Source organism: Rhopilema esculentum, chromosome 13 (assembly GCF_057945365.1).
Source record: "Rhopilema esculentum isolate cy_ngs chromosome 13, ASM5794536v1, whole genome shotgun sequence".
Classification (NCBI taxonomy): domain Eukaryota; kingdom Metazoa; phylum Cnidaria; class Scyphozoa; order Rhizostomeae; family Rhizostomatidae; genus Rhopilema; species Rhopilema esculentum.
Genome location: NC_142827.1, coordinates 9,138,043 through 9,165,928, shown reverse-complemented (window position 1 = coordinate 9,165,928; position 27,886 = coordinate 9,138,043). Strand labels below are relative to the sequence as shown.

Sequence of the window (27,886 nt, the reverse complement as noted above, 5' to 3'; positions counted from 1 at the left end):
TGAAATTTCTCCTCGAATTTGTGAAATGATAATGTAAACATCTTTCCAACCTTAAAATGGTTCTTTAGAAATGTAAAATGTTGCATGTATCTGCTGATAAAGTAATTCTTTAGACCTATTAGTCAAATGTGGCCATATATGTTCTGTTGTTCAACCTAGTCATATCACAAGAGCAAATAAAATTTAAGATAGATGAGGAAAATCCTTTTTCCCTAAATTATTCAAATGCTGAAAGGGTGGTAATGAATAGTTTTGTAAATATAAATCTTTTAGTAAAGGCTGACAAACAATCCTGACAAACAGGTCAATTTTGCCAAAATTTTAGTTGCAAATATCATGAATACAACTTCTTTGGCATGGAAATTTTTCAATAAGAATTTTTAGGCTTCTGGAAACTCGCCAGTTGTGTGCTGGATTTTGATTTTCAGTTTTGTCTGTTAAAATTCTCAGATATACTTCTATGTTCAATTAAACTTCTGTGCTGCCTAGTCCTGCAAAGTTCATTACATCCTCCAACAATCATTTAATCTTATGGTTTTGTTTATCAGTTACCATCTAATTCTTTCCTTTTCATCATAAAATCTTTAGTTTCAGTTTTTCTTTATCTTTTGAATTTTTGATAGACAAACAAATAATGGTGTTGAGGTAACAGCATTTACTGTTAAAGAGCCAGGATTTCCTGCACAGCTTAAAGAAGATAGACCGTTTCTGCTTATAAGCAGCACAAGTTGGACAGGTAACGTCAAATTTTTGTTATGTACTAATAGACTCTCTACACACACGAAAGGGGCCTGTAGTCGAATAAAGATTTAATTTGAAAACACTATGCTTCTGGAGTGCCATTTCCGCCAAAATTATTATAATTTGTTATAAGTCATAATTTATCATTATTAGAAATAATTTATCATTATTAGGCAAACAGGTTTAATCTAAAAGCAAGCGTTTTCTCTTATGAAGCTGAACAAGTCAAATCCACAATCAAAACTCACGGACGAACATTTGCATGACATTGTTCGCACGTCTACTACAAGTTTAATTTGTGATGTGAATATACTTTCTGTAAACAGAAATGTAAAATTTCGTATTAATAATCTTTTTTCTTACAATATATGATGTAACTTTTCATATACTTTTTTGTATAATCCATTTACTGTTCGCTATTAAAAATTTACTGATAATTTACGTAATTATTCATCTCGCCTGTCTGTGACGTAGGGTTTTGTCTGAGGCCCATCTCAGAAATTTAATAGGACATCCCCGCTTTAGCTCCATTCAGGCCTGAAGTACGACGTTTTTATGGTGTCATTAATGCCTTTTCATTATACCTTGATGAATGAGGTTCTAGTTTGTGTTGATTTATAAAGTGTGCCAGTGAATTTTTATATTTATATCTTATTTTCCATGTCTTCTTTTGTATGTATCAATGTGTGTCTACTACAGTGTTGACTTTTCTTAAGTTAAAGTCCTTCTGAAGTTCTGAAGTTCATTTTCTTTTTTAGAGGACGAAGATTTTGGTATCTTACTAGCTGCCTTAGAGGGTAAGATTAATTTAGATTAATTCGCATATATCATGTTTTGATATTTTCACATGTTTATTGCTACCAGATGAATGCGTTGGCTGTATAATGTAGCACCAAAATCGAAGTCACATAGATCCACGAAAAGGAGTTCAAAACAAACAGAAATCCAGGGAGCTCGCATATTTTTTTATATAAAAAGCTTCTGTTAAATTTCTTAGTTTTTTTCCACTTCCCAGGCCAATATATCTGACTTTTCAGACAACTTTACCCGGTCCTATCTGATTGTTGTCCCCAACTACCCTCTTCATAATTTCCATCGCTTGCATGAAAAGGTTTTTAATCATAAACCAAGATTTGACTGAATTTATACCCGGATAAAGTCACATTTGATAATATTATTTCTTGTCTTCAAACAGTGTTTTATTCAAATAACGTTTTATTTCAGAGTATGAATTTCGTAAAGAGATGGACAGTACTTTGCCAAAGATCGTTTGCGTCATCACTGGTACGTTTATTATTGTGAAAATTATCTGGTGATATTGGTGACTGTGTTATTCTTCAAAGGATTAGACGAAACATAAGTTTTGATGCTGTTTTTCCATTATAAGTCAATCTGGTATTTTGTAAAGATAAACTCTCATTTTCTAAAGATGCTTTGGTTTTTGAATCTTTCTTAAAGACCCTTACAGGTGGCCTTTCTATGTATAAGCTAGTTGATAATTGTTGTGGTTCTCATCAACCTCTTTGCACTCTTTCAAGTTGTTGATAAAATGAACGTGTGTATTGAAACTGTGTATGTATGTTGAAAAGTGTGTAACACGACAAAGCTAGAGCCTAGTTTACGTTTGCTATACCCATCGTTAGCATGTTTCATCATTTCCTTATTTTGGAACTGTTTTTTGTGAAGTGTTGAGATCCTGTGTATAATCGGGAGTTGAGTTTAGTAGTTTCTTATTCTAAGCTATATGATGTGGTATTACTACTTTAATTTTCTGTGCACATCCCGTCATTGAATGACAGTAGACTTGTGTCTTTCATTTAACCAAATTTGTGCTTCAGCAAAGATACCAATTCAATGTTCTCTTGGCTAAACTTTGCATCAACCGTTATTTAATAAGATTGGGGATAATGTGATGAAATTTCGAGCCAAATCTATCTACCAAATATTGACGAACTGTTCCAATCCAAAATGGTCCTGACTTTGTTAAATTCAAGCGGTGCAACATCTATCCCATTCCATCACAACCTAGATTTTTTTTTACTTCCTATTTTTTATTTTGTAATTTTTCTTGTTTGATCTTTTACTTAAAAAAAAGAAACTAATACCAATCTCCTAATAATAATATCCAACTTAGACGTAATGGTCATTCAAAAAAGGATGGCTCAGTTTTTAGAGGCGCTGACTACAGACCCAAGGGTCCATGGTTCGAGCCCCTGGCATGACCAAACTTTCACCCAGAGTGAGGAGAGTCGCCAGCTCTCTGTAATTTGAGGCATAGGAATCATGAGGTGTGGTCGCATAGAGAGGAAGGGCCAGGACACTGCTTGATAAGCATAAGCTTCTCAGTGTCCTAAAAACTACCTTCGGATGCTAGGTAGAAACAAATACAACAACAAAAATTCACAAAAGACATTATAACCCACCAGGAATTTATTTAGATTTCCAACGTGGACAAAGCGAAACCCAATTATTATTTTGTTATGATTATTTGTCATTATGTGGTCTAGTGGCTACTAACGCTTTTCATGCTCTATTTTTCGCATTCCAGGAAAAGGCCCTTTGAAGGATTACTATGTGAATCAAATCAACATGAAGAAATTTGAGAATGTGACCTTTGTTACTCCTTGGTTCTCAGCCGAAGACTATCAACAGATGATAGGTACTGCTATCTATCTTTTCCATGTTGTAAACTGTGTAAAATGTCCCTAGTGATTTTCTGTTGACAACGTTAAGCCCATTCCATATGACTTAGTTTGTCTTTTAGGCAAAAGCCTGTTGTTTTTCCTTTATTTTTAGTGTGCAATAAAAGATTAGTTAGATATTTTTCTAAGCGTTAACCACATAAGCCTCCAAGTGGCTTTACTACGTTCCAGTAGCCGTGTTAGGCTCACTGTTCAGTAAAGTACATGATTAATATTTGAGAACGAAAACTTTTTTATGCTGTGGCCTCTCCACTTTTAAGTTCAAGACATGAGCCCCTGTGTTCCATATCTATAAAAAGCACCCATGGGTTTTACATAAATGATTTGAAGGCTTTTGCTATCCACGATTTGGTACTATATCTAAGTAGGCAAAATCCATACGTTTTTGTAAAGTCTATATTTTTCACCAGGCGCTGCAGATCTTGGTGTGTGCCTGCATACGTCTTCTTCTGGACTGGATCTTCCAATGAAGGTACCGTACTTGAAAGCTACCCATATGTTCCTTTTAATTTATTCAGTCAAATCATATTTTTTCAAATCTCTGCTATTTTGTCTCTTTTTTCGTCTACATTTGAAGATAATATTATCATAATCAACTATATTTCTTAAAGGTTTAAGATCTAGCATACCCTCTTTTGAGATACAGCTTTACTATTTCTCCCATAGCCTTAAGGCTTGAGTTTCCAGATTCTTTAGTGTTTACCAGAAAATTTAGTAGTTTTTTCATGTTCAACTGCAAAAAGTCTAGTGGCGTTAAGAGACTTTGTTTTTTCGATAGGTTGTCGATATGTTCAGTTGTGGAGTTCCGGTTTGTGCAGTTGGATTCGACTGGTAATAGTTTGTCTGTTTATGATATGAATATCCTATATTTTGTAAAAGTAGAAAGTGAATAGTTCTCTGTACTTGCCAAAATGTTGTTTCGATAGCGTTCTTCAATAAGAGACCGGTACTGTTCAATCATTATAGAGTATCTGGTATTTAAATCAGTGGTGTAGATAGGAATATTAATAGGAGGGGCGAGGAATTAAAATTTTCCGACAAAAAATCTGATAAGCATTTATTTTTCATAATTTTGAGCAAAACGTAACGACATGGGTACTGAAATAAAACAGGCGATAAACTCTTATCATTTTGTCAGAGTCTGGTGTGATAAATTATATTACTTGCATTTTTAGCACAATGCCTAGTTGAAAGAGATTTCCATTCTGATTCAGAAAAGCGGCAGAAATCGTTATTTTTAACCTTTCCTCTCAAATGTAGCACAAACCTTCCCTGGCAAAAAAGGCAACCATGTTATATTTCCGACAGTATGATAAATTTTTCCACAAAATAACAGTTTAGCTTTACAGGGTCGTTTTTCGCCTTCTCTGACCCCGCTTTATCTATGCCACTGAACTACATTAATCGATATCTTGATTCAAAATTGATCAAAGTTACAAAATTAGAATTTGGTGTTGCTAGGAAATATATCTACAAATACATCTCTTTAAAATTCCCTCTAGGCGTTACGTCTTTGCTTTAAAATATAATCCTGCCTCATATAATGTATCCTGGATTAAAAATTATTTTCTAAATCGAGGTTTATACAATTATTACTCCGGTCTTTCCTTCAGCCTTAACGAGCTTGTTATTGATGATGTAAACGGAAGAGTATTTCACACGTACGCAGAACTGGCCCAGCAGTTTGAGGTAAACAAGTCCTCGCTCATTTTTATTATACTGTTTAGATAGGTCAGTTAGCAAACTTCGCAGTGACATAAACCTTTTTATTTTATATTTTTTTGATATCTCATGACAAAACTAAATTTTACATGCAACCAAACAACATAGGCCATGAGTACAGGCTTGAATCACCCACGTACAACCATTATATTCAAGGTTGTTGTCGAAAAAAAATTGCATATTTGGAAATCAAGGATTTCAATGCGCAGGATTTCACCAGAGTAACTTTTTGCCACGATTTTGTGCCCATTCCGGATTAGGGCCTCTTACTCAGTACATTTATCCTGTGACATTTGCCTCGTTATTGAATTACATCAATGACTATAATATCAAGATTTATTTCATTGTGTTTCAGGATCTGTTACGAGGTTTTCCGAAAGAACATGATACACTTAGGAGGTATGAAGACAACTTACAGCCTGTCAAAATTCAAAATGGAACCATCAGTGGGAAGCTATCGCAAAACCAATTTTTAAAAACCAAAATTAAGCGATGTCCACTAAGCAGTGTACATTCAAACGCAGATAGTTTTATAAAGCATTGTCATCTCTTATATAAGCTATGTCTAGAGTGTTTCCCAAGACGTGGGCAAGTGAACAGTGGTGAGCAGGATTAAGCTAACTGAGACTGGTTCAATTTATTCAAAGGAATACAAGAGAAGTTTGCCGGGCTTCTTCTCTACCTCTTCTCAGGCTGGTACTGCACTTGCTAACAAACTTAGATTCCAGTTCCAAGAAAGCGTGTTTTATTTGCAGTTCCTGGTGGGCGTTTTTCTAGGAAGTGCCAAGCCCATTGCTGAGTATAAGCAGTTTGCAGCACAACCAACAGCAAGACGATCCAAATCCCCATTCTGTTTCGTCCTGATTCCTTGGGGATGGGTGGTGATGGCCCATATATCTACAACCTGCTTCCTCCCCCTTCCACTAGCTTCCTCCCGCATTCTCTAGCTTCCGTGGTCCCTCTTTCTTTCTTTTCACAAATATTCTTTATTCAAACTACAGAATTTGAGAAATCAATTCAAAAACAGCTGTTAGAGCTCCAGACAATATAATTTCATATCTTTCTTACTACGCATAATTAACTTGTTTTTATCAATGTAATATCAAAATTTTAAATGCACAAAAATTCTGAGTTGTGGGGAAACGAAGCTTTGTCCGAAGGCTTTTGAACTCTCACACATTAAGCGTTGAATCTCCTTCGAAACTTTGCTATGGTTAGTAACAATCAAACTGGTTTTAAATTTCATAATTTGCTGAATAAACAATCATTTACGATTTCCCAAAAAGTATTGTTGTTTCATTAAATAATATTCTTCTATAGCACATATGGTTTTTAATAACAAATATGACTTATGAGATTAACTCCAATGAATCTTGTCAACAAGCTCTGCAAACCAAATTTCCACCTAATGTTCCCAAAGACAGTTTTTGTCGACATCAGTAGCAACAGCTTTGAGGCCTCCGCTCTGATCACCTTTCAAGTACATACCGTTCTTGACTGCCTTAATGTACATATGTTTTGTGTCTTTCAATATAATGGCAAACGAGTCTCCACCTGCTTCGTCTCCTGATGCGATAATGGCATTATCGTTATCAACAGTAAAGAATTTGCCATTCTTTGCTTTTATTTTATAATGATCATCCTCAAACACCAAACTGAGGACATCATAATTGCCTCTGTTGCATTCGACTTTTGAAACACCACTGCGCATCCCTATGTATCCGAACTCTCCCCTTAGCACCAGCAATGGGCGGTTGACAATTCCGAGATTAAACTGCTCCTTCTCAGCGGCGGCATCCGCAGAAGCTACAAGAGCTCCCGACATTTTTGGGCTGAGATATTTCCCATTGCTTGCTTTCAAAGTGATCTTGTTTCCAGCCCACTCCAAAAGAAACTGACTGTCATTCGTAACTTCAGAGCCAGTTGCGGTTATAGCGCCTTTAGCTCCCATCACCCAGTATTTGTTTGTGTTCGTTTTGAACGAGACCTTGTTGTCAGTGCCAGTATTGTACTCCATTTGAAAAATTTCAGTATCTTCTGCCTCAAGTTGGTTAGCTGAAACATCGACTCCTGTAAAAAATGAGACAATTATCAAAAACAAGAAGCTATTGTTTTCTTCACGCAAAGGGGGAAGAAGATAAACTATTTTTTATTATCCTAAATATTGTTGAAACGATTTAAAACATTTTGGCCCGATCAAATTTTCCGGTAATGTTCACTTCAGAAAAGTATTATATTTAAATACAACTAAATAACTCACGATTGCAGGGAAATATTTGATGTGAACTTGACAAAATCATAGAAATCAACTAAAAACTTTTTGCTTAAACTGTACCGATTTGTCCCGATACACAAACTCACAATGTTCACAATCCTAATAAAACAACTTATTTCCAACTCTCTTCGACGATTTTTACCCCCACCGTTTTCTTACCCCAAACGAGGCTAAATCAAAATGTTCAACAAATTAACTTGTATAAAACGATCTCAGCGATCTTCGCTTAGAAATCATAAAAATCAACTAGAAAGTTTTTGCTAAAATGATCTAAAACGATCTTCGTCTTGTGATTTCAGTGCAAGTGAATCTCAATTAGATTGGGACTTTTTACATTTTGTGCATACCAGTGGCGGATCTAGACAAAAATTTGAGTGGGTTCCAATATGGGCGTGGTCCCATATTTTTCTGGCAACGCCCTTGACTTTTTCCAAAATTGGTTGACGCCTATTTTCGCTTTTTGATAAGATTCACAATTGCAAGATTTGATTTTAATCATGATTATTATTTCATCATGATTCCAAGACAAGTAAAAAAATAAATCTGTAAACCAAACCAGGAATTGTCATTATGAATTCTAAAGGAATGGTTTCGATTTCTTGCCAAACAGAGGACCTTAATAAATTCCTCTAGCTGGTTACAGCAAGACATAAGCTTACTGAGTGTTGCAAGATTTGAGTTAAATTCCTGCTATAAATGATGCCAAATAATTAACAAGACGAATTTACATATATTCACCAAGTTTGTCAAAAATGGATAACGATGGACGAAGCCTCTTATCCAGGGGCGAAACTACTGGGGGGGGTATGGGGGGTGCTGCACCCCCCCAAATTTTCAAAAAAGCAGATTTTGTCGGGCAAATTTATGGCTGCTAGTGTATCTGTTGGGCAAATCTGGAAATTTTCTTTAGGTCGCACTTTTATTGCTACTTTTTGCCCTAGGTTGGTTTTTTAATTCATGGTCTTTTCCCCAATCTTTTTTTCAATCTCCTCCCAGTTGGGAAAATAAACAGAAACGAGGCAAGGAACAGCAACATATATACATTTCTGTCTTTCGTCCGTCCACTGATCAGCGCTTTCGTCTAGAGCTCAACGCGCACATGTTTATCTTCGCCTCGAGATGAAGTCTGAAGTACTGATCGACAGCAAAAGTATAGACAGAAAGTAAAGTGTGTTTGATGCGAGAAGGAAATGAACACTGTGGATACCCCTCCCCCTACTTTTTGCAAAACAAGTGAGCTTTTTTCAAAATCTTTTGTTGTGATTTCTAAATTTTCTCTTGAAAAGCCCCCCCCCCCAACACTGACAGTTTTAGAAGCATCATGAATCAAAGCATGAAGGATATACCATCTCGGAGTACGTTGTTGAGAAAATCAATCAATATTTTCTTTTCCAAATGTATGAAACTTTCATTCATGAAATCAAACATGTTTTAGAGATTTAGGTCAGGACATTTGAAGAAGACATCATTTGGGTTTTTAAACATTTCATAACATCAACAGGAACATAATAAAACTATTTACAATAAACATGATCAAACGTGAACACCTGTTCATTACAACGTGGCGTGAACAACTGACTAATGCAACTTCGAGGTCTAGGAACGAGTGAAGGATTAACCGCGTGCTGCTCCTTCACAACAATACATCCATAAGGAGTTATGCCCCAAAATTCTCTTAAGGTTTTACACTTACGGTTCGAAAGTATTGCACCCTTCGCTAGAAAATGGTCATACAGACGCCAAAGTTTTTTAACTAAAAAAATTTGAATAACCATAACAAGTAACAGAAAGTTTTAATCAGTTCAAGCGGGAAGTAATATAAAATTTATCAAGAAATTGAAGTTAAGATATGAATTGCAAAAAATCTTTCGAGTTTATTCTATTTCTGAACAATATCCATGATTACGAAAACATGAAAACTGAGCTTTGATGATAGGTATACCTGTAAAATACCTCCAATAAAAAACTTTTCTTTGCTTGAGGGATTTTGTTATGGTGAATTTAGATATACGTACTTTGTGCTTGGGTGTCTAAAAATATTGAAATTGCTTCCGGAGCAATCGAAAATTGAAAATGAAACTCAGAGAATGCAACTGAAGCTCTTTTTTGTTGGAACATTGTAATCTGCGTAGCTGTTTCTAAATTCCGATATTTCCAAGCTGTGTTTTGGTGTTCCACTTTGATAAAATTGAGACCCTACTTCAATCTCTTTTTTGAATTGCTCTCTTAACAGCTAGGTGATTTAGAAAGTGAAGACTCTTTTTTTATAGAAAAGACAGGCCTTACAAATGCTTGCCTTTCGGAAACAAATGTTTATAGCCAACACAAGAAAAACTAGAGGCATATTTTTTGACTTAAAACAAACAGCCTGAGTCTAAAGACCCTCTCTCGGGCTTCCCGATGATTTCAGCCCTTGAGGCTATGTGCTCTAAAAATGAAGTTCATGTAGGACACGCCCTTTCATCAAGCATGCCACGCCCTTTCATCGGGCAACTAAGCTTCATACCCCCCTAATGAAAATAGTGAAGTTTCGCCCCTGCTCTTATCATATATAGCAAACAAACCCAATTATTAAAAAGTGCAAATTATGAAATATGAAATCATCTTATCCCGTTCTCAAGGTCTTTCATTTTATCTTAATAAAGTTATCTCACTCTATAGATAAATATATTCTGTATAGGGCTTCAAGAGTTCTATAAGCTTTCTACGTCAAAGAGAAAATATCTTCGACATTCCTGAGTTCCTGCCAAGAATTCTCTGCTGCTAATTGCAACGCATTCTTTCGTGAACGCCACTTTACAACTATCTGAAATGGACTTTTCGCTAGATCCATGTAAAAAAGCGGTGATCTGTTTTCTCCAGGTTGGCTAGGCCAGTCGAGAAAAATGAGCAAATAGTTGGCGAGGCGTGTTTGAAAAGCTTTCTTGAAAAATCATAGCACTCTTCCATACGATTATCAAATTTTATTGATCTTCAGGTGCTGGTCCCTTCCTGTTTGAGGGCTTAAAACAAGCTCTCGTCATCGTGCAGTCAAAGCCTCCACTCGCAGCTTCACGTCGCCATTATGACAACAGGAAGCATGTATGGTCAGCGGTTTAAATAAGTTCCAATGAGTTCGTGAGATGGGTTCCAAAAGGGTTCTTTTGTTTGTAGCAAAAACAATATAAGACAATTGATTGCCATGGCTACGACAGGGTTCCTTTCTTGAAAAATACAATATGGCACAAAAAGTTGCCTTGGCTACGACAGGGTTCCTTTCTTTAGAGGAATATAATATGTTACAAAAGATAACCATGGCTACGACAGGGTTCCTTTCTTTCACAATACCATATTTAGATAGCAGAAAAGGTTTTGGTACAAGAGGCCATTTGACGTTGGGACTGGTTGCGATTAATTCGAAAGTAAAGGGAAAACTGATGTTATGTGTCTTTGGAAAATTTGACAGGGTTCCAGAACCCTTGGAACCCGGTCTGAATCCGCCACTGGTGCATACAAGACAACCACATTTTTTATCGTTTGGTGAAACTATCGATAGGTGTAGTTTTCATGAAGTCTATATAACCACGGCCATAGTGATATTTACAAAAATGCATTGCACTTATGATAAATCAATGCTTTCTTTTTTGAATGAATACGATTTCCCCATGAATGGCGGATCAGTGGGATGAAGTGTATGATCCTCTTTCGGTCGGATGTTGCTAATATCATTACAATGAATTTAAAGGATGAGATTCAAAGCAAGCTGATTCCCCTCGCTAGATGCGTATGACGCTGCACGTCACGTGATTCCTAATTGTTATCAAAGTATTTGCGAAATTCTAACTTCCACTTTTGCTCTAACTGAGCAAAAGTTATGACAACATGTGTTTTAAGACCAATTGTTATTCCAAAAAAAAATTCAATTTAAAGTCTCCCCATTTTCTCAATAAATTTTCTTGAAATTTTCTTAAAAAATACTCGTGATATTGTCAAACTGTTTCCGAGATCCCCGTTAAAAGTAAGAGACGTTGCAAATATTTCATTTTTTTAAATTCAAAACCAATTTTTGATGTCTAAAATACCCATCTTCAAAAAAATGGTTTACTCTAAGTTCTCGATGAAGATGCAATTTTATTTTATACCTAAAGTAAGACTTCATAGCGAGCTATTCTGCTGTAGCAAACATGTAGCCATGGCTACCCAGGGGTATAGCGGGGGTAAATGTTTGGGCGGTGTTACCGTGTTTCTTACAAATCCCGACAATCTGAAACTTCCCGACAAACTTTGTACTGATGCCTTCTACCTTTGTGATAGAAACTTCGCAATTAATCCCCTGAACAAAGCTCGTCGCTCTTAGTGAGCCCCCCCCCCCTCCGGGTTATGGAGAACAAGGCAACCTGCTGTTTGTTAAGGGAACCTGGGAAAATCCTGTTTTCTAGGAAACGGGGTTCGAGGCAACATTTTGACACGATCACGACCTCGATAGTTTTTCAGGAGATGTCAAGAAACATTATTGGAAACTGGGAACAGCGGAGATTTTGAGTTTTCTAGGAAACACGGTAACACCGACCCCACTGGGGAGTCTCCTTCGTCTAGGGGACAATAAAATAGCAATAGTTTGGAGACATGTAGCTAATCTAATGTACCCCCAAAGCTTTATGTATCCACAGTCTAGTTTTACCAGTTTTAAAATAATCTCTAACTTTCTAGAAATGGTGAAAGCGACTAGACAATATTTTAATTATGGTCAGTTGGATTGTTTGAATGACTGTTTTGAAAATCTGAAAACATTTTAATGCCTTGAATTTTTTTACTATAGAACTGCAACAGTAGGTCGAAATGTCAAGTCTGCGGAATTTAGTCGTCCACACTAAACATCCTTTCCTAGGTCACCCTGTTTTGGAGGTGAAAATTGCAACTATCAAGGGCCTTCATTGCGCAACAAATGACCCTCTCTGTAAACCCAAATTCGTTTGGGGGTAAAGTTTTGTATTTTTCGAATTTCGAACCCCTTAAAATAGAAGAGCAATTCAGTGCTGAAAGACAAGGACAAGATCAAAAAAATACTTTTTTAAGAAGTTTGGGGGGCGTGACAAAGTTGGGCTTTTGGGATTAGTTTTGGGACTACAGAAAAAGTAATTTATGAATAAAATATGTTTTTCGTTAAGAATGCACCTCTAAGTATCAAACCGAGACAGAGCCATCAGATCAGGAGGGGGGAGGGGCGGGCTGAAGGCGTAACCCGATAATGATTGGAGATTAATGGTCTCTAATCAGGAGCTACATCAATATTGTTATTTTATGCAGAAACCCCTGCCCAACATTGGCCTCAAATCATGATTGGCTTAATTCGATGGGGACTCCCTTATTGGCTATTATTTTTACAAGCAATTAAGATTTGTCACCTATACTCCCCTCCCCTAAATACAATTTTGTTTTGACGGCCATACAACCCTTTGAATCGTAACTTCCGTTCGGTCAACCATGGGCGTTGACTGACCGACCCGGAAATACTCGTGCGTTTCTTTTGCGGTCAGCTGACATGCTGAATGTTAAAAATAACCACTTTCTAAACCAAAAAGAAAGTTAAATGTTGTCGCCTATTTGTCCTCCTCCTTCGTTGTTTATGCCAGACAATTAAAAGGTCATTTCGGTGACAGAATTTCTATTATGTGGTGACAGAATTTCTATTATGTGGTTCGGTACAACTAGTTTAGTAACTTTAGTTGCAAGTGTAAAGTAGCCCGGCGAACCAGGGTGCATTTCATGTAGGTAGGCCCGAATATGTCCGGCGTGGGCTAAGAAAAATGCCTTGGCGTAGAAAAAAAAATTCTGTTTTTTAGCGTGTCAGCGACAGAAAACCCCGAATATCTATGACTTGTTTAGAATTATTGGCGTATCGTTGACAGAAAACGGCGTGACGGCGTGGCGCATCGCCGAGATATGATTTGATATGCTTAACTAATCTCCTCTGCGAGGTGTTTTCTTTGATTTCTATATTAGTTTCGTTATTCCGTGGTCCATGGTTCTGTGGTCCGTATTTCGACACAAAGAAGGAAAAATCATGTCAAGAAGCATGCTGAGTATTATATGCACCCTGGTGAGTCCATATAGATAAGGCGTTTCCCGACAGAAGTTGGGATGACACTTTCAAACGGAAGTACTGTCACAAAAAGGAAGTACTGTCACATTTTCGAACGTTTGTCATGTGGTCTCAATATTAAATGAAGAGGCAAAGCCAAGAACTTGCGTTCCGTTAGAATATTACATGGATTGAAATGGATATTGATGAAAACGGTAGGTTTTTAATTTTCCTGTGTATGTACTTGATTTTGCAAACTTTAAACAAGTGCAATAAGTGATAGATTCAAACAATCAAGAGGGGAGAAGTTGATGACTTAAAAGTACGTACTTACGCTCGAGGGAGGGGCAACCTCCAAACCGTACAAAAGCAAACAGTAGGGAGGGAGATCCAAAATCGATGGATATTGAGCACAAGTACTGTTTGAATGGCCCCTAAGGCCAATTAATGTGGAGGGGGGCTTTAGATTTTTCTCTATTTTGCAATCATAATAAACGTTTCGGTTAATTTGGTTTCTTACACCTTCACTTCTATGCTTCTATGGCTTCTTAATCACGCACATTTTTGTAAGGAATGAAATGCTGGCTAAGCAAAGACTAATTTTGGTTTAATCTAATTAGCTCATATTATTTTTGAATTGCCCAAGAAAAAGAGGGATCACTTTTAATGAATAGCGGGAATAAAATGAATAAAATATAACAATTAACGTTTTTCAGATAATCAACAGAAACAAAGTCGACAGCAAAGTATAGGAAAGAAACAAGTGATTTTGTCCTGGGCGAAAGGATGTGCAAGTAGTAGCAAAGAAGTTATCCCTGAAAAGAGACAAAAAATCTCGTCAGAAAAGGGCAGCTTTACTTGCTTGCAATGCTTTGAATTACACTTGAAAGGAAAAAGGGATGAAAGATATACATCTGTATGCAGAACAGATCATTCAACTGTTCAACGTCATAAAAATAGATGGCACAGCATTCCTGGATCGAAGTTATGCACAATTGTTCCAACAGCTGCAAAAGAAGTGAGTTCATTGAAGTTAAAATATGCAAAACAGAACGTATCAGAAGTCACTACACCTGAAGAAAGAAACACCAGTACAACTTCATCACAGATTATTTCAATAGACCCGGTACATAGCACTGCAGCAGCTCAAGGCAAAAACAATCTAGAATTAGCTACGCCAAGCTACGAAGAATACCTTGATGAACTTGAATCAAATACTGAAAGTGAGGAAAATAAATTCATGGAGGCCCTATCACCCATAGAGCCCCTGGAACCCCTGGAAGCATGCAGCAACGAGCCTCAGTTGATGACAGAATCAAGTGACAAAGAAACATTGGATGGGATAGAAATATCTGGAATGGACACTCAAAGTACACTTTTATCTTTTAGAACTGAAAAATTAGATGCAACAAAGAAGAACAGCACCGTAGACATGGATGCCATTATGACTGAGATAAATAAATTAAGTTTAAAGGTGGATGATATTGGAGCAAAGCACAGAAGCTTACAGCAGCTTGTTTTTGAAGACCCAGAGACTGGAAGGCAAGTTGCTGCAATGAAGAAAGCCAACAATATCAATGAATTAGTTGAGGCATCAAAGCCAATTCAGTGGTTCTATGATGAGAAAAGTGGTTGTGCAGTTCTGAGATGTTTGCCATGTTATGAGCTTCATCTGAAAGCTAAGCCAACATTAGCCGATTTAACTCCATTACAAGCACAGCGAATCCTTAATCCAAGAAGCAGTGGAACATTTGCAACTGGAATTTTCTTGAAAAAGGAAATCGCGAGTCTGTTAATCAAAGGTCATAATAGGACTTGGTACCGGGAAAAAAATATGCTAAGTGACCACATGTGTATCATAGGAAACGGCTCAGAGACACATAAAATTGCCATGGAAGCATACAAGCAGGCTTTGAAATCCAATAATGAAAATGCAACAACTGCAACACATTTATTTAAAGCGGCTATAGTGGATTTGAAACTTGGTGCAGCAGCAAGAAACTTTGAAGTGTTAGTGTCTTTACTCGCAAATTGCTCTGTAAATGTTGGAAACATTGGGCATGGCAGGAATCTGTTTAATGACATACTGTACTGCCTGGAAAAGTCGATGAACAAGATGACGGCAGAATTCCTTAATCAGCCACTCCCATCAACATTCCTTCCTCCACACTTTTGGGTTACCATTGATAAAGCTACACCAGCCAGAACAACAAACCAAGCAGTATTGGTTGTCGCCAGAGATAAGAATGGGATACCCTCCCCAATACCTGTTGCAGCTCCTGCCATTTATACAGAATTTACCGAAGCCTCATATGATATATTGGCATTAAAACTTCTGGAAGCAATTTCTGATAATTTCTCCCCCCAAATTCTGGAAAGGCTTTGTGGTGTGGCAGCTGATGGCCCTTATCAGGCTTCTGGATTCAGAAGTTCATTTTTTCGGCAACTGGAGATCCCAGAGCATGTAGACAAAGTGATCGCTCTCCCCATAACGTGGGATACAGCCCATGTTTTAAACCTTGCTGTTACCGAAGTAAGAGATGCTAACTCACCTGGTGGAGAACATTTCCGTAGATTTATCAAGAGATGTAATGTGTTCAATCATGTTTTGGCAAATGGAAAGGGGTTTGCCTTTTTGCAGATGGTGGACAGTACTGCGAGACGACCTGTGTCATATGCTACTCAGCGTTTCATGAGTTCATCGTATGAGCAGTGGCTCAAAATGGAACAGAGCTACCAATCGTACTGGCAGGCATTTGAATTGTTACATCCACGGAGGGATGAAGACGAAGAGTGGCAATACATGATTGCTGGAAGTGATTTTGTGGCATATCTTTTATCCTTTTTGGATATCATGGATCCTATTATTGATCTGATGCTGAGAGCCCAATCACTTGACACTCCAATCTGGAAGCTACAAATGTGGTGGCCTAAAGTCAGAGAAATTCTGCTAAAAGCTGTAAAAGGGAACCCCCTGGTCTTTCCTAGACTGTCAAAAGTCGAACACTCTTTGATACCTGGCTTAAAATTCAAAGGAGTTGAATTACTTCAAGGTTGGCTCATAACGAAAGATAATGGAAAAAATGCAGATGGAAATTCTCGCTTTACGTGGCATTTGCGTGACAGTAAAGATATCAAAGAAGATCGCAAGAATTTGACCAAAGAGCTATGTGAAGCTTTGAATATTAGAATTGAATCGCTTGCTGAAAAATCACCATCAACATTTGAAGTATTTGATGCGGCGAATCTTGTTAAGCTTCACTGTGGAAAAAGAGTTAATAAAGAAATAAAATATTTTGTAGATGAAGGTGAGTATGAAGTATATGGAGTGGAAGAATGTAAGCGCATATTAACAACGATTAGCGAGCTAAAACATGTGAAGGAATCAGGGATGAATTTCGATTCAAGAATGGCGTATCTTTACATGTCCAGAATAAAAAACGCTGTTAAAGCAGGCATCTGGAATGGCAAGTGCCCAGAATGGTTTATTATAAGCCAAAATAATGTTAATTTACATACTCAAAATGCAACACTTGAAGAGTTTGAAGAAGAAGAAAGCAATACATTAGATTGTCAGTTCAAAATGGTATTTTCAAATGGAAAAGTTATGAAAGTGCGCTTACATGAACAGCGAATGTACCAATCATTTTACAACAACGAAGAAATCTGTCACATTGCAAGTAAGCCATCTTGCGCTCTAATTGACATTCTTTTGGCTAAGGGAGGGCCTGAAGCAATAGCTGAAAGCTTTTACAGCTCAATGAGATCGCAACAACAGTCAGGAGGGCAATCGAACGAAACACTGGCTAGAAGAACGAAGCTGCAATGGGCCTTGCCGTCACTTCAAAACTGCAAAAATATTATCAAGGATGGGATTAAAACTTACATTCAGGGAGATGATAAATTGCGGCCGCACCGACAGAACACGTTTTTTTCCAGTAGAAATAAGGATTATGTTGTATCAAAGGTAATTGATCGTATTGACAGTGATAAAGGCCGTTGTCCTTTCCTGTCTGATAATTGAAAGGTACTCTGGTATGAATAAGCTACGTACTAATATCTTATATTTCATTAACTCAACTGTTTTGTTTCTCTGTGAGATATGTTTGTGCATGAATGTATTGCCAAATCTTTGAAATTAATTGTTTGAAATCCAGGTTTTGTTCTTTTAATTTTTTATATAGCTAACTATTCTTTAAATCGTTTTCGTTAATTTATGAAATTTTAAGTGAAAATCTTGTTGTAGTTCTCTTGTCATTCCTCTCAAACCTTTATTATACGATTCTCAAAGAGAGGGTCACCAAAAATATTCGACCAGAAACGTTGGCTGTTGGCGTGCTGCTAGAAGCACCCTTTTTTAAGTCCACAAGACTTGGCGTAATTTATGAGTGCCAAAAAAAAGTGTCCGGCGTAGGATCAACATAGAATGCACCCTGGCCGGCGAAGGACTTGTGATGTGTCAAAGAATTTCCTGTTAGGATAATTAAGGTATTTTCTTTGGCAAAGGGTTGTTTATCTTTTGTGAATGATATGACAAACTCTCCATAGTGTATGACATTAGTTTTATTTGATCAGAAAAAACAAAAACAAAAGACAAGTACTGCAATGATAAACAAACGGCTTACCTTGTTTAATTGACACGTTCTTCCCGTTATGCGAAACAAGTCTAACTTGAGCATGACTGGTTCCCATCTGATACAACTCATCTTTAGACGCGGTGAGCGCTGCTTTTCCTGCTTGTATCTTTCCCTTAGGCCCGTATGGTATGAGGTACTTTCCGTCTTTATCCTTGAACGCCACTAGGTTATCGTGAAACTCAAGCACAAGCTCACAATCTTCACAAACTTTGTCAACTAGCTTTCCGTTTTTGCTCAGAAACATGCCACTGGAAGCCTGTAGAGCGTATCTAGCTCCTAAAAACTGCAGAGTTATAACTGCATCTGACCCCCATGGAACATCTTCGTCGGCATGAAACTCATCACCGTCCATACGAACATGTCTTTTCCTTGAAACACTCCTCAAATTTACCTGGGGATGCAGCGCTAAATGAACGGCCCACTTCGCTCGATCTTCTAATTTTCTTGTTGGACAATTCACTAAGTCTCCATTACCAACTAAATAATGTCCAAAGTGACTCTTGATACCCCAACGCCCGTCATTGCCAACTTCGATTTCAAATTTAGCATCGTCTTCCCTTTCCTCGCCATCACATCTTATATTTCCGTTTTTATCAGCGACGAGATATCTCCCTTGAGAGCTTTTAAAATAACCAAGATTGCTACCTGCTTCTTGTTCGAACGACCACATCTGTTTCTTTCGCAAAGCCAGGCCATTTGCGTTTATTCTGAATCCAAACGATTCTGCCGTTAAATATTTCCCATCCGGGTTCACCAAGCCGAACTGCAGGTTTGTATTCGCCATGACGTCTCCACTTGACTTTCTTTTCCCGTTTATGACTGATGACATTTTATCCAATTTATAGCCAACACCCAAATCAAGCTGACACTGTATTTCTCTGCCACCAATTCCGCTTGTCAAGACGCAGCTAGAGTTTTTGTGTTTTGTCCAGGCTAAACAGAGACGAGTTGGTTTGTTTTAGACAATAGGTAGTCCCTCAATTGTGCTCCGATTCCCCAATCGACCAAAAGACAAAATGATCTATATTTCCTGATAGGGTATCATTTCACAAATTGCCTTCCTTATAAGTGCCTTTTGACTTCCTGAAAGCTTTTGTATCGCAGAGTTGTTAAATCAAAAGCAACCTGCCCGTGTGGAGATTCCTGCCCCGATTGAATTGAATCAACAACGTGTTTCGGGACAGCTGTCTGTCTCCTTCGCAAGGAATGTTCCTGCGATACGATCTGATGCTTTCATACTGCAAAATCTAAAGATAATAATATGTCGACATTGCTTATTTGTCTATTTTCGGAAGCAGTACTATATTGGGTAGAGCATTTTGCATTTATAATAATAAAAAGGTACGATGGTAGTATGCGCGTTTTATTTACGGTTTTGATTGAGGGGAGGCACAGCAAACTTTTGCATGGTGAATCTCAAGGGGTCTTTTCATAGCTACTAGAAAACTCAAATTTGAAGAGACTAAAGACACAGCCCCCGTTATCACATCTATATGCTACGCTTTAGCAACTTTTCCCTTGTATCCGATCTCCCCAGTGGCGTTTTCTGTAGATGCTCCTTCGCAGCTATTTTATTCAATTATTGGACATCCGGATAATGCTTATCCACAAATAGATGAAATAATCTAATGATTGTGGAAACCACTTGAATGAGGTGGTTTAACGAATGATGGGATTCTCCCAGTTAAATTTAGTGTATTAAACATCAAACCTCAACGCATTTTGGTTTCCGTCTTACATGGCTTTTAATTTTCGTTCGCTTTGACAAACCAGAACAAAGCCGCTATAGAAAGGCCATGTGTCACAAAACGAGGATCGAATGAATAACCAGGTGCCTATCTCCCAGTTTTTCACTTTACAGAATTCAACGTCTCTTCTATCATTTGTCAATAATGAAAATACACAGCTCTTTTAGCAATGAGCAATAGCTTGCAGATTTTATGTCAAACGAAGAAATGATAGATTGGAAAAGCTGAATTTCTCGGTGGATTTATTCCGAGTATCTTAACATTATTATCCACATTTTAATCTGTGCATGGTTTTTAGCTATTATGTTATTTTATTCACTTTTTGCCATGCCATGTATATTCCTGCTTCAAATATCCTCAAGCACCTTTTTATTCTACACACTGCCCGGGGTTTTCGTCCAGACGCTAAAAATCATGTTATTTTATATAGGGAACTTTGCCTATGTTGAATAAATCGGGATTTAAGTATGTTAATATCTTTGACCATCTTCATAGGAAAAAACATACTAAAACATACTATGGCATCAGCAATCCGAATTTTTCTAAACAACGTAGGGAAGAGAATATTTACTAAACTGGGTAGAAACTCGACTTCTCTGAAAAACACCTCAGTTGTAAAGGATAGACTGAAACCTGGATCTTTTTGCAGAAGCTTTCCAAAGTAGGTGTTTGACTCCATTTTTCAAACGGTTGGACTTGGCTCTCCTTGAGGCTCTGATAGAAGAGAGAGTCATTATGCTCAAAACCAAAATGAAGATGAATCATTGTAAGATTTTAAATCAAATATCGTGGTCACTGTTGAGGGACTTAACGCCCTAACCCCCCATTTTCTGTGCCCATTTGCCGAAATTCGACTTCCTACTTTGTCTTAGTAGGGATTGTAATGAGAAAGATAGAGGGAAAGATGAAATAAAAATTAAACATTTAAATTTCCCTTACTTAACATGAAACCCAAAAATGTTTTATCTCCATAGCATGTTTCACTGATAAACTCATTTCTTTTTCAAATAAGAGCTTTGGTTCAGATTTGTATATTTCGTAACTTGCTTTTAATATTTTTTATTGGGATTTCCGTATAAGCGACTTCTAATTACAATTCGTATAGCAGATGTAGCTCTCAGGGTGTTTGTGTTAGACAGGAGTGGATAAATCACTTGAAACACTTAAAGCGTTCTTTCAGTTTCCACATTTTCTTAAAAGTTTCCTCTTACTTTCACTTCACAGGAAAACGTGAAACGGAGGAAAACATAAAATCTTTAATTACAGGGGAAATATCTTTGAATTTGAATAACAGTTGCGAAGGCTTGAAGTTACTGAAAGAAAAAGCAGCAAATATTTACTTTATGTGATCGCAGCTAAATTACCCTAGTAGATTTGGACAGAACTGAAATTTAAATGGCTACGTATTCCTCGAAATTTAGCTCTGTCTGATAGATGAAGCAAAACTGAAATTTCAGTGAAGAAGGAATCAACTTTTTTATTTCTTTAATTTTATCTTATGCAGCCCTTTCCTTTCCTGGTTCAAAAGTTAGCACATTATTTTCTACACAGCAATAACCTACCTAAAACATAGTTTAAACCTAAGTAGGTCATAGTTTTGGAAGGTACCAAACTAATAGTCGTGGCATTGATTCCCCTACTTTTTACCAGGGACCGCGCACCAGTCTAAGAGTGAAGGGGCTGAAACGCCCCTTTTAGAGAATACTTGCTTATTTCTAATAAACTTTAATAAGCAGTCTGGTTCAAAGAAGATATCAATAACTATAAAAGGATAGTAAAACACCAAGCTAACCAAGTTAGAAAATACATCATATCATAAACAAAACAAAACACCTAGAAGATGAACAAAATTGTTCTCAGTCAAGAAGAACTGCTACTACATAGGAGTGAACTATCCAAAATTGCGTTAGAGAAAACCTTGCAAAAACTTTCCTAGCCTATTATTGCCAAAAGGTGAGGAGGCTATAGCCCCTGCTAGCCCAATGGCTGCGCGGTACCTGCTTTTTACATCTTTATGAGTCCCTTTTGTGAAAATGTCTTCAGGACTGTATCCTTACAAACTCCACTTGGGTAGCCTTCGTTTTTTTTCTTTCGATCCAACTCTCATATCTATACACCTAATCAGGGGCGTCGAGAGGAGGGTTAGGAGGGGCAAAAGGTCCGGGGTCTGTGCTCCGATGGGGTCCGTAATAAAGTGGTAAGATCTATATACAATGCAAAAACCAATCAACAGCTACCAATCAACACCTGTATGTTTATTGCAAAGAAAAGTCCACATGTCTTTGATTCATGTAAAATGTTTTTGCACATTCTTGTAAGAAATACTTTAAAAACTTTTTCAACAATTGTAGCTGAAAAGGTCGTTTCCAATGTTCTCCGGTAGACTGAAGGGCGTGGCCACATGAAATTTTCCTAAGGGGGTCCAGTTTTGTGAATCATCCCTGGGCCCGAGCTGCCTCTCGACGGCCCTGCACCTAATTGTGTTTATCTATCATGTACAAGTTGTTGAAGTGGTTTTCAGTCATTAAAGGCTTTCCTGTTTCTCTGTTTGTCTTTGTTACCCTTTCCTGTTTTTGAGTGAAGCAGATAGACAATCATATTAAATTAAACTAAAAATTAATGTCCTTTCATCCCCATGCGACTTGCTGAGCAGCGATTAGTTTTGCGTAGGGGTAACTCGAGTCAGTAGCAATAGCTATGGGAGATTTTAGGGGCATAATTCTATATGTTTTGAAAGGGCCCTCAAATATGATATGACTTGGGAAATCCTTCAATTCGATATGACTCAGAAAATTAATCTTAGAATCGAAAATTTGTACCCGGAAGCTCGAAACAGAGAAGACAATAAACAGGTGACTCGGAACATTAAATGCTGCTTGCCCAACCCCTCTCCCATCCCCACACCAATCCAAACCCTCGATCTCGGCCAATAAACTGAGCTACCTGCGACCTTCCTCCTTCTACCCAAACCTTGCGATATTTGGTCCACAAAATGTCAACGCACCGCGTTATCCAAGATCCATAGATGTCACAGCAGAAAAAGGCCTAATTCTTAGAAATACTTTTTATTTCTTTTTGTTAAAAACAGTACATAAGAAACAAATAACATTATGTCAGATTCAGATCCCTCACACAAGACGCGACTAATTAAGCGTTCAATTCTTAAGAGCAGTCTCCAATTATCAAGAAACTCAGTTCTCTAGGTAAATTTTCGCATAGGCGAGACATTATTTGAAATTCTGTCGCTATATCAAAACTGTCAAATAGTAGATGAGATATCCATTATTCACTCTGCCAACTTGTATTATTGATTGAATGCCAATTCCGTTTATGCAAATTAATTGATCAAATTGATTTTTCTTTCGAAAGAAAAATCAGCATATGAAACATCAATCCCATGATATATTACAACTTTTACTTTTTTAATGATTTTGATCTTCGCACTTAAGCCTTTTCGTCCAATCCTCTATCTAAGCCTTTTTCGTGCAAGCTTCATTACTTTCTCAATTGTTTTTGACAAGGTTTTTTTATGTTGCCCAGCACTACATTACTAAATCATATTTATTAGTCAATGAAATACTTAATAATGACAAATGAATGTTGTTTCCAGCAACCACTTGTGAAAACTTTTTAAGTAGAAGGGGCTGTAGACAAAGCTTGTGCAAGGCTTTCTACATTTGCGAAAGTCTTTGTCTTTTTTAAGCCTAAGTTTTCATGGCCAAAATGGTAATTACACGAAATTAAATTTATCACACTTTCTTTCAAGGTTCATTCTAGTGTCAGTGAATGAGAATTATGCTGTAGAGGTCTTGAAATTACAATACGTCCTTGTTATTTTCATTGATTTTCCTCCAAGAAACTTCACGTTGGAAATGTTTGCAGGAATTAGAAAGGATCCTAGTGACTTTTGTTGTTGCCACCTTCGCAATTACATTTTGACGGAGCTTGAATATATAAAATACTCTGCCAAATAGTAACAGTTTGTGTATATGAAGCCGGTTACAAACGTTGGATGCTCTTCTGATAAACAGGGAAATGTATCGTCTTTTTCAACACGCTAGACATTCGATGCACACACAAAACCTTGGATGTAAAGACTTGTAATGGCTGCCATCTTGACAACAGAAACTACCTAGAGTATAAAATGAAATAAAAGTTGGTATGACCCTTTGAACATAGCATAATATAACATGAAATAACATGAGATAACATAACATAACTAAATATATCAAACATAACATAACGTAACAAAACATAATTTGACATAACGTAACATAAAATGACATGACATGACATGACATGACATGACATGACATGACATGACATGACATGACATGACATGACATGACATGACATGACATGACATGACATGACATGACATGACATGACATGACATGACATGACATGACATGACATGACATGACATGACATGACATGACATGACATCGATAGTATGAGTTGATTATGAAGCTCGATTCAACAATAAAATTTGAAGTAAAAATTGATATTTTCCTAACTTTTGAAATATCGTTACCTTATTTTCCACTTGACTTGCCATCATCTGATTCTACATTCAGTTGGACAATTCTGTTTTTGAAAACATCGATGCCAGATGTGGGTGAATGTGCTGGGGCCTCCTCGTCATCCTCATAGAAGAGTGGGGACTTCTCAGATTTAGCAACATCCTGCATCTTCTCTCGTTCCATGAAGAGAACCATGTGCAACTTTGGGTAGATGTAGGCGATCAAGATTAAAAAGCAGTGGCAAATGGTCAAGATTACACCAGCTTCAATCTTTTGCAGCAATGGAAAAGCCCAGAAAGCTGTGATGAACAAGAATGCCATTAAGTAGAAACAGCAACATGTCAAGCAAAGCCATTTGTATTCGCCAAAACGCCCTTCGACGTTTGGCACACCGCAGTTAAAGAAGTTGATCAGCACGCTGAGCACAACGACGAAACCGTACGCAAGCCAGAACGCGTAACCACGGAACAAAGAGCATTCTACGTATTTGACATCCCAGTGATCAGTGTCATCATAAAGCAAGGACACTTTCTCAAGGTAGAACCCGACTGCAATGATTGCAGCCTCGATGATAACCAGCAACAAACCGACAACAAAGCCTTTTGAGCCTGCACCGGAACGATGGAAGAGCCATGTTTTGGAAATAAAGGCAGCCATTACGACTGTGAGGCCTATGTTCAATATTGCTGTATACACGATGCCACTTATGACCGTGGGTTTGAACATCAAGACAACAGATGATGCAAAGACAATTATTATGCCAACAAGCAGTATCTGCATTGTACCATTGCCAGCCATTTGCATTACTTCACAATCTTTATTTTGATTGAAGATGAACATGGAGAAAAATGTGAAGAGCAAGCCAACTGTTAGGAGAAATATAGCAAACTCGGAGACGGTATTTTTAAATTTCATATGGAGTAGCCTGAAATCTTTGCATTCGGTTTGGTGTGGATTTGCTGCTTGGTGCTCGGCACATTCAAAACACTTGGAGTTGCTGGCGTTTGATACAGTCAAGTTGGGACATGGCACACAAGTCCAGCAGCATTTTGGTCCAATTGTAGGGTACTCGATTCCTTCTCCAGGTAGACAATCACGACTGCATTTTGATACAGGCGCCATTTCACTTCCTTCCTCGAAGCGCACTTTACTCATATCAAGCATCATGGCAGGGTCGTTGCCTCTCTCCCAGCTGCCAACTTTCACGTGCCTTATGCCCGACGAATCATTTCCTTGCACATTGTATATGTTAAATGCCATAGCCACTGCTTGGCCATCTTCATTGAATTTGATTTTACTTTTTGTTAAAGGCGACTGAAAGTCCAATTTTCTCATGCTGTCAAACAGACTCAAACGTTTTTGTGACACCATGCTTTCTTGCAACCCATTTGCAATGATATATACAGCATCAATTGCATATGCAGCTGTGGCGCTGTACTTGAGAATCTCTTTAACAACTTGCTCCTTCGCATTTTGGCAAGCATCGGTCTGATCCGGTGTAAGAGCTTTTCCACTTTCAGTACAATGCTTCTCGGCCCCCTGTTCTTGCATTGCTTCTTTCATCCAAAAACTTTGATTTTTACTGTTCATTTCCCTGTTTGTTATATATCCTTCGAATCCCTGTGGGTCCAAACTTTGTGATTGGAGATATATCATACCACTGGTTTGCTCTGAAACGCTGTTTGTCGTTCCCAAAATCCCTTTCACCGACTGGGTGCTAATCCACGTGATATCACTCAGATTTTGCTTTTCTGCTTCTATCAATGCTGCTGCTGTGTCTTGTTCGTCGAGATGCAAAACAGCTATTTTTGCGTGTTTCTTCATGCTTAAATCTTTAACAGCTTTCTTGATCTCCTGGACATTGTTCACCAACCCACCTTCCGAGTAACAGAGACCAGCTTTAGATAACAAATCCTGGATGACCTTCAAACCCTTCTTTCCTCTTTGATCACCTTTGGCTATAAGTGTTGTATACTCGGCTTTCATTTTCCCTAGAATGCTCGCAACGGGCTTTCCTTTTGAAACATCTTCTGGGTAAGCAGAAAGTAGTCCACCAACCTCGTCATCGTTGATCCCATCTGGCTTCAGCCTCGCATTGTCTGCCGCATAACTGATCTGTGGAATTTTTTCGAAATTGAGCAATTTCAGCGCCTCGAATGATCTCTTTTTAAATTCTCCGATAACAGCAGATACTGGTACTTCCTGCCCAGGCGTACCCTCTTTGTAATTACGATGTACTCCGTTATACGCATACGCGATATCTTTTGCTTTTTCACTGCTATCACACGTGTCCTGTATATCAAAGCCTAGTTTGCGATCTATCGTAAGCTCACCAAGTAGCTTGTCGTCCTTGTTTATTTCTTCGACCGCAAAACGTATAGCTTCTGCAACTGCGAGACCCTCGTAGTTTATTTCGTTGCAACTGTCATTACTGTTCTTATGTACTGGAATTGCCGCTCCAATGATCAAGTCACCGTTGATTCGTTCGGCAGATATCGAAGCAAATAGCTGAATTGCAACGATACACAGAAGGCCGCATAGTAAGTAAAATTTCGACATCTTTTACTCGACTTGAAAGCCTTAAATTTCGTGAATCGATATTGTTTATCTGAAGGCCTAAAATGCAAGAAAAATCTAAAATTATAAAACTTACGTGACTAAAAATAATGGTTTTACATCCGTTAAATGAAAACCAAATCATAACTCGGACCGTCCTAAGAGGGCTGCTAGCGGCTGGCGCGCTCAATAACTTCCCTGTTATCAATAACTGATGGAAATGACGAACCCCTGTTCAGCTAATATTTTTGGAATATTAAAATGTTCTAACTGCTGGCCTGTTGGAACTGAAATCAAAATTTTACTCAATGCTGGGTACCCTGTCTAGTCATGTTTTTTGTGGTAGGCTAGCTTATTCTCTCCCCCCCCTCTCTTATACAGTATCTTCGATCAACGAAATTATCTAGTATCCTAGCCCCCAATTTGCCCATAGCACATCCCAGGCCGCCAAGTTCATTAACATTTGTTAACATGGAAAATTTCCCTCCCAGACGAGTTGGAAACAAGGTTGTGAGTAGCAGAAAACATATAGGCAGGCTGGCTTAACGCATGTATACACCTGTTTAGACATGCCAGACAACAATTTTTGCAGACAAACAGTGCAACCTCATCTAACGCAAACATAGTCTTGGGTGATTAAGAATCATCTCACATATTTTAGAGCATTTTTTCATGAGGCATACTATGCTATTTTTTACTATAATCACTGCAAGGCATACGGTCTAATAAAAAATTAACCATGTCTAACGTAGCACACTCACCATTAATTGGATCCACCAAACCAACGATGATATCGGTGCGACAAACCCGCAGCTGTATAGTTCAGCCTCATTGACCAAAACTAAAAGCTAAGCCAGACTCGTAAAGAACAATATGCTCTGATTATGATTTCAAACCTATTAGTTTCACCCATCAAGCAAA

General features: G+C 37.8%; 4 protein-coding genes across 4 annotated transcripts in view; 2 read left to right on the top strand and 2 right to left on the bottom strand.

Annotated features, from left to right (window-relative positions):
• LOC135691701 (chitobiosyldiphosphodolichol beta-mannosyltransferase) overlaps positions 1–7,176 on the top strand; it is a 15,075-nt gene extending 7,899 nt beyond the window's left edge. Inside the window, exons 8-15 of the mRNA XM_065209654.2 lie at positions 624–736; positions 1,500–1,538; positions 1,966–2,025; positions 3,290–3,400; positions 3,854–3,915; positions 4,222–4,274; positions 5,057–5,132; positions 5,521–7,176. Coding sequence (XP_065065726.2) covers positions 624–736; positions 1,500–1,538; positions 1,966–2,025; positions 3,290–3,400; positions 3,854–3,915; positions 4,222–4,274; positions 5,057–5,132; positions 5,521–5,781 — 775 coding nt within the window. The 3' untranslated portion in view covers positions 5,782–7,176. The remainder of the gene's footprint in view (positions 1–623; positions 737–1,499; positions 1,539–1,965; positions 2,026–3,289; positions 3,401–3,853; positions 3,916–4,221; positions 4,275–5,056; positions 5,133–5,520) is intronic.
• On the bottom strand, positions 6,196–19,297 carry LOC148958635 (fascin-like). Its single transcript, XM_089112011.1, has 2 exons — positions 18,127–19,297; positions 6,196–7,235 (listed from the first exon to the last, which is right to left on the bottom strand). The coding sequence occupies exons 1-2, from the start codon at positions 18,965–18,967 to the stop codon at positions 6,571–6,573; spliced, it is 1,506 nt and encodes a 501-aa protein (XP_088968137.1). The 5' UTR covers positions 18,968–19,297; the 3' UTR covers positions 6,196–6,570.
• LOC135680868 (uncharacterized) lies at positions 13,516–25,965 on the top strand. Its single transcript, XM_065195079.2, has 2 exons — positions 13,516–13,716; positions 14,218–25,965. The coding sequence occupies exons 1-2, from the start codon at positions 13,698–13,700 to the stop codon at positions 17,523–17,525; spliced, it is 3,327 nt and encodes a 1,108-aa protein (XP_065051151.2). The 5' UTR covers positions 13,516–13,697; the 3' UTR covers positions 17,526–25,965.
• LOC135691991 (metabotropic glutamate receptor 7) lies at positions 22,936–27,886 on the bottom strand. Its single transcript, XM_089112008.1, has 3 exons — positions 27,727–27,886; positions 24,421–27,025; positions 22,936–24,018 (listed from the first exon to the last, which is right to left on the bottom strand). The coding sequence occupies exon 2, from the start codon at positions 26,966–26,968 to the stop codon at positions 24,422–24,424; it is 2,547 nt and encodes an 848-aa protein (XP_088968134.1). The 5' UTR covers positions 26,969–27,025; positions 27,727–27,886; the 3' UTR covers positions 22,936–24,018; position 24,421.

Bases quoted from the DNA above. Each gene is read 5' to 3' on its own strand.
- LOC148958635 (XM_089112011.1), bottom strand. From the start codon at position 18,967: ATGTCATCAGTCATAAACGGGAAAAGAAAGTCAAGTGGAGACGTCATG. The intron at 7,236-18,126 runs GTAAGCCGTTTG...CATTTTTTACAG, and splicing joins GAACGTGTCAATTAAACAAG to GAGTCGATGTTTCAGCTAAC.
- LOC135691991 (XM_089112008.1), bottom strand. From the start codon at position 26,968: ATGTCGAAATTTTACTTACTATGCGGCCTTCTGTGTATCGTTGCAATT.